This window comes from Procambarus clarkii, chromosome 83 (genome assembly GCF_040958095.1).
Source record: "Procambarus clarkii isolate CNS0578487 chromosome 83, FALCON_Pclarkii_2.0, whole genome shotgun sequence".
NCBI lineage: Eukaryota > Metazoa > Arthropoda > Malacostraca > Decapoda > Cambaridae > Procambarus > Procambarus clarkii.
Window position 1 is genome coordinate 15,610,559 of NC_091232.1, and position 12,612 is coordinate 15,623,170.

Below are 12,612 nucleotides of genomic sequence, written 5' to 3' on the forward strand. Positions count from 1 at the left end.
ACACAGCAGGAACATTATCAGCTTATTGTATTAAATATTAGTTAATGGTGTCGGGTTTTCCAATACGCTTCGTGGCATCTCAAATGCCATCATAACTCTCATAAACAGTACCAGTGCCACCTGTGCTTGTGTTAAAGACATAAACGTCTTTAACACACACTCCTACACAAAATACACTTAGCATGTTAAGAAAGTACAATGGTATCAAAATCTTTCACATTTATATCCATTTTTACAACATATTACACTATTTCATTACACAAATCTTTTTTCTTCCTCGACCACAATGACACTTGTACTAATTCACACTCACTAACTATTATTAACTAGTCCATCAGCTCTTTCTCTCTTAAGAAAGAGCTGATGGACTGAAAGAGCTGGATGGATGATAGCTGATGGTATAGTTATGATATAGTTATGTCATTAATTTTGCTAAGGTGCGGTTAAGTTTTACCATCTCGTCACCTCCGCTTAGCACGTGCATTTTATTTTTACAATATCAAGTTTCTAAAATATAATCAAATATAATCCTGAAAATATATTGGGCTGGACCAGACCAATCGTGTAAAGCCACGAAAAATGAGAGGGGAACTTCTCTACAAAGCATGTGAAATGTCTACTTTCCTTAAAATGTGGACTGGTCCCTTGCATATATAAGATAGTGCGAGAATACAGACGCATCCTGCAGAGAAAAGGTTTAAGTTGAGAAGTTAGCTCGAAGGAAACATGTGTGTTTTTTCTTTTTTCAATTAACCCCAACTAAAAGTGACTACACAACACTCAACGTTTGATATAAACTGACTATTCAAATATCATATGGTCTTGTAAGAGAACAAAAATACAAGCAGATGACTGATTATTAAACTGATATAGCATCGGTGTACAGTGAGTACTAACAAAATGTTTGGTTAAAAGTAGGTGTTGAAGGTTAAAATGTCAAGCTACTAGTTTTAGCAGTAAAAATAACACGTGCATTGAGTAGAGAGGTTGTGTGGGCGTTTATATGTTAGGACTAAATATTTCAAGCCTAACAAATATTATATCAATATCTTTAGACTAACCATCAATATGTGAAATACTTTGGTGTCAATGGATAAGAAGAGACAGACGCTTTATTTTTTTTTAAGACTTGCTCCAAACAATGCTTTGCATACGGAAGTTGACTTGGAGTGTAAGAAATGATGCACTTATTAGTGGAATTATTACAATGTTAGGTGTGGGAACATGGCTTTTTTGAAAAAAAACTTTATAAAACTTTCGTTGAGAGGTTTAAAAGACAGCATAGGAAAAACTTCCCAAAAATGTCCCAACAAACAACTTCTGATATGTGGAGGAAGTGTGAATTAGCTTCTCGTAGTAAAGATAGGCTGAGGAAACATAAATGGTTGAACTGTATGAAGATACAGTATGTTGTGGAAAGGCTCTTAGCCAAAAATTACATTACTGTGATCTTATAAACAAGGTGCTAGGATGATTGAAAAGCACTAGAAGAGGTTAGGTTGAGGTCTCTTATCATATGAGAATATTAAACCTTAGTTTGATAATGGAAATAACATCACCTTCTGGGTGAGAATAAAGATTGTACTGAGAACTTGATATACTAAAAAATATTTGCAAAGAGATGAGCTAGTAAACATGTTTACTAGAACATGTAAGATTGATTAGGGAGTGGAAGATGAGCTCGTGAAAAACAAAGATTCTTACAGAAGTTAGAATACGACTTAGTGTAAGTGTTTTAAGACACTAACACTAAGAGAACTTATGAGAACAAGTCATTTGTGTGAGTTGGTCAAAAATCATATTTTGAGAAGAGTTGATATTTCAGGGATGAGTTTTTTGTCTTGTGATTTCTGTGAGAGATATGAATTAGAATTAGAAACCAGTAAGTAAACTTGATATAAAAAAAATAATTAAGCCAGTGAGAACTGAAAAGTAAGACACTGAAATCATATTGAAAAACAAATGTCATTGTGGAACAAGCTCCAAGTCACTCAGAAAAATATTGAGTCATGTGCTTCTGTTATTTAATAATAAATTGCGTCATTCACTGCTTGTATTGCCTCATTCAGAGGTAGCATACCACAAAAATAATATCAAGCCCTTTATTGGGAAAAGGTAGTACGTCCTTTGTTAGGCACATTGTGTAATCTATTGGGATATTGTACCATCTATCAGGATATTGCTTCATCTATCGGTATATTACGTCATCTATCGAAATACTGCGACATAAGTGGCGTATATTAGGTCATTACTATAATGTGATGCTTCATCAGGCAGGCGTATGATCTCCATCAACCAGTATGACTGGTGTCAGAGAGTGTAAAGAGCGAGAGAGGAAGGGATAAAAAGAAGGAGCGAGACAGCGTGCCTGAAGTGTGTATCCGCACTCTGCCTCCGGGGCTATGACTCTCTCTTACAGCCAGGGTGAGAGACCTGCTCTCTCCATCACACACCGTGCAATAAGACGACGATTGCTATCCAATAATGAGATTGGATCCGCTATTGTAGACCAGGCAAGAGGCACCTAGTCATCACAGACCAAGCGTGAGGTCTAGAGTCGCTGTTGCAAACCCGATGAGATGTTTGGAGCCGTTATCGCATACTATATGCAAGGCCAAGTGGTCTAATCACAGAGCAGGTGCTACAACTGGGACCAGTTGAGCACTGAGAGGTCAAAAGAAACTAATAAAGATCAGGCAAGCGTCTTACTCCCATTATTGCAGAGTTAAAAGCTTGCATCCAGTACTTCTGCACGGGTTAGGGTCCTGGGAGTCGTCATTTCAGAGTCGGGGGATGATATTGGAGGTCGCCTGAATTTATTGTTGTAGGAGGAGTGAGAGGCCTCGAACCACTACTGCAGGAGGGATGAAAGGCCTGTCCTAGCCATCGTAGACCATGAAGGAGAAGGAATGCTACATGAAAGCATTGTCTTTCCTGGAAGACAGATGAGTAACGGGAGACATGATCATCACCCACAAAATTCTCACAGAAATTGACCGAGTAGACAAAAACAAACTATTTATTATGCGTGGAACACGAACAAAGGGACACAGGTGGAAACTGAGTACCCAAATGAGCCACAAAGAAACCAAAAAGATTTTCTCAGTGTTAGAGTAGTTAACAAATAGTCTAGGAAGTGAGATGGTCTGTGCAGACTCCAAACACAGTTTCAAATGAAGATGTGATAGAGCCAAAAATGTTTAGGGGAATTAAACACATTTTGATTGACAGCTGAGAGATGGGACCAAAACGCTGAAGTTCAACCCTCGCCTGCACAACTAGGTAAGAACACAGGTGGAAGCAGAGAACGGGCGCCCCCCAACCAACACCCGGGACGCACCTCAGGTTACCAACACCCGGGACGCTGCTCACGTTACAAACACCCGGGACGCACCTCAGGTTACCAACACCCGGGACGCTGCTCAGGTTACCAACACCCGGGACGCACCTCAGGTTACCAACACCCGGGACGCTGCTCAGGTTACCAACACCCTGGACGCTGCTCAGGTTACCAACACCCGGGACGCTCCTCAGGTTACCAACACCCGGGACGCTGCTCAGGTTACCAACACCCAGGACGCACCTCAGGTTACCAACACCCGGGACGCTGCTCAGGTTACCAACACCCGGGACGCTCCTCAGGTTACCAACACCCGGGACGCTGCTCAGGTTACCAACACCCAGGACGCACCTCAGGTTACCAACACCCGGGACGCTGCTCAGGTTACCAACACCCGGGACGCACCTCAGGTTACCAACACCCGGGACGCTGCTCAGGTTACCAACACCCAGGACGCTCCTCAGGTTACTAACACCCGGGACGCTGCTCAGGTTACCAACACCCGGGACGCTGCTCAGGTTACCAACACCCGGGACGCTCCTCAGGTTACCAACACCCAGGACGCTCCTCAGGTTACCAACACCCGGGACGCTGCTCAGGTTACCAACACCCGGGACGCACCTCAGGTTACCAACACCCGGGACGCTGCTCAGGTTACCAACACCCAGGACGCTACTCTGGTTACCAACACCCAGGACGGTGCTCAGGTTACCAACACCCGGGACGCTGCTCAGGTTACCAACACCCGGGACGCTACTCTGGTTACCAACACCCAGGACGGTGCTCAGGTTACCAACACCCGGGACGCTCCTCAGGTTACCAACACCCTGGACGCTCCTCAGGATACCAACACCCTTGACGCTCGTCAGGATACCAACACCCAGGACGCTCCTCTGGTTACCAACACCCGGGACGCTCCTCTGGTTACCAACACCCTGGACGCTCCTCAGGATACCAACACCCTGGACGCTCGTCAGGATACCAACACCCTGGACGCTCCTCTGGTTACCAACACCCGGGACGCTGCTCAGGTTACCAACACCCGGGACGCTGCTCAGGTTACCAACACCTGGGACGCTCCTCTGGTTACCAACACCCGGGACGCTCCTCAGGTTACCAACACCCGGGATGCTGCTCAGGTTACCAACACCCGGGACGCACCTCAGGTTACCAACACCCTGGACGCTCCTCTCGTTACCAACACCCGGGACGCTGCTCAGGTTACCAACACCCGGGACGCTCCTAAGGTTACCAACACCCTGGACGCTCCTCAGGATACCAACACCCTGGACGCTCGTCAGGATACCAACACCCTGGACGCTCCTCTGGTTACCAACACCCGGGACGCTCCTCTGGTTACCAACACCCTGGACGCTCCTCAGGATACCAACACCCTGGACGCTCGTCAGGATACCAACACCCTGGACGCTCCTCTGGTTACCAACACCCGGGACGCTGCTCAGGTTACCAACACCCGGGACGCTGCTCAGGTTACCAACACCCGGGACGCTCCTCTGGTTACCAACACCCGGGACGCTCCTCAGGTTACCAACACCCGGGATGCTGCTCAGGTTACCAACACCCGGGACGCACCTCAGGTTACCAACACCCTGGACGCTCCTCTCGTTACCAACACCCGGGACGCTGCTCAGGTTACCAACACCCGGGACGCTCCTCAGGTTACCAACACCCGGGACGCACCTCAGGTTACCAACACCCTGGACGCTCCTCTGGTTACCAACACCCGGGACGCTGCTCAGGTTACCAACACCCGGGACGCTCCTCTGGTTACCAACACCCGGGACGCTGCTCAGGTTACCAACACCCGGGACGCTCCTCTGGTTACCAACACCCGGGACGCTCCTCAGGTTACCAACACCCGGGATGCTGCTCAGGTTACCAACACCCGGGACGCACCTCAGGTTACCAACACCCTGGACGCTCCTCTGGTTACCAACACCCGGGACGCTCCTCTGGTTACCAACACCCGGGACGCTGCTCAGGTTACCAACACCCGGGACGCACCTCAGGTTACCAACACCCGGGACGCTGCTCAGGTTACCAACATCCGGGACGCTCCTCAGGTTACCAACACCCAGGACGCTGCTCAGGTTACCAACACCCGGGACGCTCCTCAGGTTACCAACACCCGGGACGCTCCTCTGGTTACCAACACCCGGGACGCTGCTCAGGTTACCAACACCCGGGACGCATCTCAGGTTACCAACACCCGGGACGCACCTCAGGTTACCAACACCCGGGACGCTCCTCAGGTTACCAACACCCGGGACGCTCCTCTGGTTACCAACACCCGGGACGCTGCTCAGGTTACCAACACCCGGGACGCTCCTCAGGTTACCAACACCCAGGACGCTGCTCAGGTTACCAACACCCGGGACGCTCCTCAGGTTACCAACACCCTGGACGCTCCTCTGGTTACCAACACTCGGGACGCTGCTCAGGTTACCAACACCCGGGACGCTCCTCAGGTTACCAACACCCGGGATGCTGCTCAGGTTACCAACACCCGGGACGCACCTCAGGTTACCAACACCCTGGACGATCCTCTGGTTACCAACACCCGGGACGCTGCTCAGGTTACCAACACCCGGGACGCTCCTCAGGTTACCAACACCCGGGACGCACCTCAGGTTACCAACACCCTGGAGGCTCCTCTGGTTACCAACACCCGGGACGCTGCTCAGGTTACCAACACCCGGGACGCTCCTCTGGTTACCAACACCCGGGACGCTGCTCAGGTTACCAACACCCGGGACGCTCCTCTGGTTACCAACACCCGGGACGCTGCTCAGGTTACCAACACCCGGGACGCTCCTCTGGTTACCAACACCCTGGACGCTTTTCTGGTTACCAACACCCGGGACGCTGCTCAGGTTACCAACACCCGGGACGCTCCTCTGGTTACCAACACCCGGGACGCTGCTCAGGTTACCAACACCCGGGACGCACCTCAGGTTACCAACACCCGGGACGCTGCTCAGGTTACCAACACCCGGGACGCTCCTCAGGTTACCAACACCCAGGACGCTGCTCAGGTTACCAACACCCGGGACGCTCCTCAGGTTACCAACACCCGGGACGCTCATCTGGTTACCAACACCCGGGACGTTGCTCAGGTTACCAACACCCGGGACGCACCTCAGGTTACCAACACCCGGGACGCTGCTCAGGTTACCAACACCCGGGACGCTCCTCAGGTTACCAACACCCAGGACGCTGCTCAGGTTACCAACACCCGGGACGCACCTCAGGTTACCAACACCCTGGACGCTCCTCTGGTTACCAACACCCGGGACGCTGCTCAGGTTACCAACACCCGGGACGCTCCTCTGGTTACCAACACCCGGGACGCTGCTCAGGTCACCAACACCCGGGACGCACCTCAGGTTACCAACACCCGGGACGCTGCTCAGGTTACCAACACCCGGGACGCTCCTCAGGTTACCAACACCCGGGACGCTGCTCAGGTTACCAACACCCGGGACGCTCCTCAGGTTATCAACACCCGGGACGCTGCTCAGGTTACCAACACCCGGGACGCTCCTCAGGTTACCAACACCCGGGACGCTGCTCAGGTTACCAACACCCGGGACGCTGCTCAGGTTACCAACACCCGAGACGCACCTCAGGCTACCAACACCCGGGACGCTGCTCAGGTTACCAACACCCGGGACGCACCTCAGGTTACCAACACCCGGGACGGTGCTCAGGTTACCAACACCCGGGACGGTGCTCAGGTTACCAACACCCGGGACGGTGCTCAGGTTACCAACACCCGGGACGGGTGTTGGTAACCTCCAACAATCCTCAACAATCCTCCAACACCTCAACACCCGGGACGCACCTCAGGTTACCAACACCCGGGACGCACCTCAGGTTACCAACACCCGGGACGCACCTCAGGTTACCAACACCCGGGACGGTGCTCAGGTTACCAACACCCGGGACGCACCTCAGGTTACCAACACCCGGGACGCTGCTCAGGTTACCAACACCCGGGACGCACCTCAGGTTACCAACATCCGGGACGCTCCTCAGGTTACCAACACCCGGGACGCTGCTCAGGTTACCAACACCCGGGACGCTCCTCAGGTTACCAACACCCGGGACGCTGCTCAGGTTACCAACACCCAGGACGCTCCTCAGGTTACCAACACCCAGGACGGTGCTCAGGATACCAACACCCAGGACGGTGCTCAGGTTACCAACACCCGGGACGGTGCTCAGGTTACCAACACCCGGGACGGTGCTCAGGTTACCAACACCCGGGACGGTGCTCAGGTTACCAACACCCAGGACGGTGCTCAGGTTACCAACACCCAGGACGGTGCTCAGGTTACCAACACCCATGACGGCGCTCAGGTTACCAACACCCAGGACGGTGCTCAGGTTACCAACACCCAGGACGGTGCTCAGGTTACCAACACCCGGGACGCACCTCAGGTTACCAACACCCGGGACGCACCTCAGGTTACCAACACCCGGGACGCACCTCAGGTTACCAACACCCAGGACGCACATCAGGTTACCAACACCCGGGACGCTCCTCAGGTTACCAACACCCGGGACGCTGCTTAGGTTACCAACACCCGGGACGCTGCTTAGGTTACCAACACCCGGGACGCTGCTCAGGATACCAACACCCGGGACGCTACTCAGGATACCAACACCCGGGACGCTGCTCAGGTTACCAACACCCGGGACGCTGCTTAGGTTACCAACACCCGGGACGCTGCTTAGGTTACCAACACCCGGGACGCACCTCAGGTTACCAACACCCGGGACGGTGCTCAGGTTACCAACACCCGGGACGCTGCTCAGCTTACCAACACCCGGGACGCACCTCAGGTTACCAACACCCGGGACGCACCTCAGGTTACCAACACCCAGGACGGTGCTCAGGTTACCAACACCCGGGACGCTGCTCAGGTTACCAACACCCGGGACGCACCTCAGGTTACCAACACCCGGGACGGTGCTCAGGTTACCAACACCCGGGACGGTGCTCTGGTTACCAACACACCAATTTCTACTTTAGACGCGTTGTCTTTCACCTGATTTGTATATGCTTTTTGTGTGCACGTCTGCCAGCTGGTCCACGGCAGTGTCTGCCAGCTGGTCCACGGCAGTGCCTGCCAGCTGGTCCACGGCAGTGTCTGCCAGCTGGTCCACGGCAGAGTCTGCCAACTGGTCCACGGCAGTGTCTGCCAGCTGGCCCACGGCAGTATCTGCCAGCTGGTCCATGGTTGTTTCTATCAGCCTTTTCATGGCAGTGTCTGCCAGCTGGCCTTCGGCAGTGTCTGCCACTTGTTGCACTGCAATGTCTGCCACCTGGTCCACGGCAGTGTCTGCCACCTGGTCCACGGCAGTGTCTGCCACCTGGTCCACGGCAGTGTCTGACAGCTGGTCCATGGTTGTTTCTACCAGCCTTTTCATGGCAGTGTCTGCCAGCTGGCCCACGGCAGTGTCTGCCACCTGTTCCACTGCAATGTCTGCCACCTGGGCCACGGCAGTGTCTGCCACCTGGTCCACGGCAGTGTCTGCCAGTTGGTCTACGGCAGTGTCTGCCAGTTGGTCCACGGCAGTGTCTGCCACCTGGTCCACGGCAATGTCTGCCAGTTGGTCTACGGCAGTGTCTTCCAGTTGGTCCACGGCAGTGTCTGCCACCTGGTCCACGGCAATGTCTGCCAGTTGGTCTACGGCAGTGTCTGCCAGTTGGTCCACGGCAGTGTCTGCCACCTGGTCCACGGCAATGTCTGCCAGGTGGTCCACGACATTGTCTGCCAGCAAGTCCATTGTTGTGTCTGCCTCCTGGTCCACGGCAGTATCTGCCACCTGGTCCACCGCAGTGTCTGACACCTGGTCTACGGCAGTGTCTGCCACCTGGTCCACGGCAGTGTCTGCCACCTGGTCCACCGCAGTGTCTGACACCTGGTCTACGGCAGTGTCTGACACCTGGTCTACTGCAGTGTCTGCCACCTGGTTCACGACAGTGTCTGGCACCTGGTCTACGGCAGTGTCTGCCACCTGGTCCACTGCAGTGTCTGACACCTGGTCCACTGCAGTGTCTGACACCTGGTCTACTGCAGTGTCTGCCACCTGGTTCACGACAGTGTCTGCCACCTGGTCTACTGCAGTGTCTGCCACCTGGTCCACTGCAGTGTCTGCCTCCTGGTCCACGGCAGTGTCTGCCAGCTGGTTCATGTTAGTGTCTGCCAGCTGATCCAAGGCAATATCGACCAGCTGATATATGACAGTGTCTGCCTGCTGGTCCATGGCAGTGTCTGCCACCTGGTCCATGGCTGTTTCTGCCAGCCTTTTCATGGCAGTGTCTGCCAGCTGGTCCACGGCAGTGTCTGCCACCTGTTCCACTGCAGTGTCTGACACCTGGTCTACTGCAGTGTCTGCCAGCTGGTTCATGTTAGTGTCTGCCAGCTGATCCATGGCAATATCGACCAGCTGATATATGACAGTGTCTGCCAGCTGGTCCATGGCAGTGTCTGCCAGCCTTTTCATGGCAGTGTCTGCCAGCTGGTCCACGGCAGTGTCTGCCACCTGTTCCGCGGCAGTGTCTGCCACCAGTTCCACGGCAGTGTCTGCCACCTGGTCTACTGCAGTGTCTGCCAGCTGGTCCATGACAATGAATGCCAGCCTGTCCATGGCAGGCTGGTGACTGCCTGCTGGTGTGTTTAAGTGTCTGCCAGCTGGTGCACGGCGGTGTCTACTAACAGGTTCATGGCAATGTCTGCCACCTGGTCCAAAACAATGTCTGCAAGCTGGTTTATGTCAATGACTGCCAGCTGGTCCATGACAGTGTCTGCCATCTGGGCCATAACTGTGTCTGCCAACTGGTCCACGGAAGTGTCTGCAACCTGGTCCAAGGCAGTGTCTGCCACCAGGTCCACGGCAGTGTCTGCCACTTGTTCCACCGCCCTGTCTGTCACCTGGTCCACGGCAGTGTATGCTACCTGGTCCATTGCATTGTCTGCCACCTGATCCACCACAGTGTCTGCCAGCTGGCCCACGGCAGTGTCTGCCACCTGGTCCATGGCAGTGTCTGCCAGCTGGTCCTGCTTGATGGGTTTTTTTGAGTTCTGCTACTCCCCAAGCCCGGCCTGAGACCAGGCTTGACTTGTGAGAGTTTGGTCCACCAGGCTGTAGCTAGGAGCGGCCCGCAGGCCCACGTACCCATCACAGCCCGGTTGGTCCGGCACTCCTTGAAGAAAACAATCTAGTTTTCTCTTGAAGATGTCCACGGTTGTTCTGGCAATATTTCTGATGCTCGCTGGTAGGACGTTGAACAACCGCGGACCTCAGATGTTTATACAGTGTTCTCTGATTGTGCCAATGGCTCCTCTGCACTTCACTGGTTCTATTCTGCATTTTCTTCCATATCGTTCACTCCAGTACGTTGCTATTTTACTGCGCAGATTTGGGACCTGTGTCTGCTAGTATTTTCCATGTGTATAATATTTGGTATCTCTCTCGTCTTTCTAGTGAGTACATTTGGGGCGCTTTGAGACGATCCCAATAATTTAGGTGCTTTATCTCGTCTATGCATGCCGTATATGTTCTTTGTATTCCCTCTATTTCAGCAATCTCTCCTGCTCTGAAGGAGGAAGTGATTACTGAGCAGTACTCAAGACGGACAACACAAGTGATTTGACGAGTACAACCATTGTGATGGGATCTCTGTACATGACGGTTCTCGTAATCCATCCTATCATTTTTCTGGCTGAAGCAATACTTGCTTGGTTATGCTCCCTAAACGTTAGGTCGTCAGACATCATTATTTCCAAATCCTTGACATGCTGTTTTCCTATTATGGGCAGATTCGATTCTGTTTTGTACCCTGTATTATGTTTCAGATCCTCATTTTTGCCGTATCTGAGTACCTGCAATTTATCACCGATAAACATCATGTTATTTTCTGCTGCTCAATCGAAAACTTTGTTAATGTCTGTTTGAAGTTTTTCAATGTCTTCAGCAGAGGAAATTTTCATGCTGATTTTTGTATCATCTGCAAAGGATGACACGAAGCTGTGACTTGTATTTTTGTCAATATCAGATATGAGAATAAGGAACAGCAGTGGTGCAATGACTGTACCTTGAGGTACAGAACTTTTAACTGCGCTCGGACTCGATTTTACTTGACTGACTGTTACTCTTTGTGCTCAGTTCGACAGGAAATTGAGTATTCAGCGTCCGACTTTAACAGTTATACCCATTGACCACATTTAGTGTGCAATCACTCCATGGTCACATTTGTTGAATGTCTTGGCAAAGTCTGTGTATACATCTACATTCTTTTTTTCTTCTAATGCCTCAGTGATTTTGTCATAATGGTCAAGTAGCTGTGAGAGACATGATCGTACTGCTCTAAATCCATGTTGGCCTGGATTGTGGAGGTCATTGGTTTCCATAAATCTAGTGACCTGACTCTTGATCACTCTCAAATACTTTTATTATGTGAGACGTTATTGCAACTGGTCTATAATTCTTTGCCAATGCCTTGCTACCTTCCTTGTGTAGAGGGGCTATGTCTGCTGCTTTCAGCGCATCTGGTATCTCCTTCGTGTCCAAGCTCTTTCTCCACACTATACAGAGTGCCTGTGCTACTGGCGCTTTGCCTTTCTTTACAAATATTGAATTCCATGAGTCTGGACCCGGGGCTGAGTGCATGGGCATATTGTCAATTTCTCTTTCAAAATCTGCTACGCTCGTGTTGATATCAGTTATATTTACAGATGTTTGGATATCACTCATTAAGAAATTGTCCGAATCTTCCACTTTCATGCTGTGTATCGGAGTGCTAAACATGTCCTCACTCTGCTTTTTTAGGATTTCACTAATTTTTTTTGTCATCCTCAGTGTATGAACCTTCACTAATACGAATAGGTCCAATACTGGCAGTGGTTTTTGCTTTTGATTTAGCAAATGTGAAGAAATATTTTGTTTTTTCTTAATTTCTTGAATTGCTTTCTGTTCTAGTTGCCTTTCTTCAGTCTGATAGGAATGCTTCAGTCTCTGTTCGATTTCTTCAATCTCACTGTTTAAATTATTTCTTCTCTGTACGGAGAGTCGTGTCTGCTTAAGCATTTCCGTTAATTTCTTCCTTCTTTTGTAATGTCGTCTGCGTTTCCTTTCTACATTGGACCTCTTTCTGGCTTTCCTCAAATAAACATGTTTCAGACAGACTTCATATGCTTCAGAAGTCAGTTTTTCTATTCCTTGTATAGGATTTTTATTTC

General features: G+C 51.3%; 2 protein-coding genes across 2 annotated transcripts in view; one reads left to right on the top strand and one right to left on the bottom strand.

Annotated features, from left to right (window-relative positions):
- LOC138358460 (serine-rich adhesin for platelets-like) overlaps positions 1-7,939 on the top strand; it is a 9,927-nt gene extending 1,988 nt beyond the window's left edge. Inside the window, exons 2-4 of the mRNA XM_069316451.1 lie at positions 3,535-6,342; positions 6,559-7,125; positions 7,319-7,939. Of these exons, the coding sequence (XP_069172552.1) occupies positions 3,535-6,342; positions 6,559-7,125; positions 7,319-7,939 (3,996 nt within the window). The remainder of the gene's footprint in view (positions 1-3,534; positions 6,343-6,558; positions 7,126-7,318) is intronic.
- A 456-nt stretch (positions 7,940-8,395) lies between these two features.
- Positions 8,396-10,021, bottom strand: LOC138358461 (fap1 adhesin-like). Its single transcript, XM_069316452.1, has one exon. It carries the CDS (start codon positions 10,019-10,021, stop codon positions 8,396-8,398), a length of 1,626 nt encoding a protein of 541 aa, XP_069172553.1.
- Positions 10,022-12,612: the final 2,591 nt, after the last annotated feature.

Bases quoted from the DNA above. Each gene is read 5' to 3' on its own strand.
- LOC138358461 (XM_069316452.1), bottom strand. From the start codon at position 10,021: ATGGACAGGCTGGCATTCATTGTCATGGACCAGCTGGCAGACACTGCA.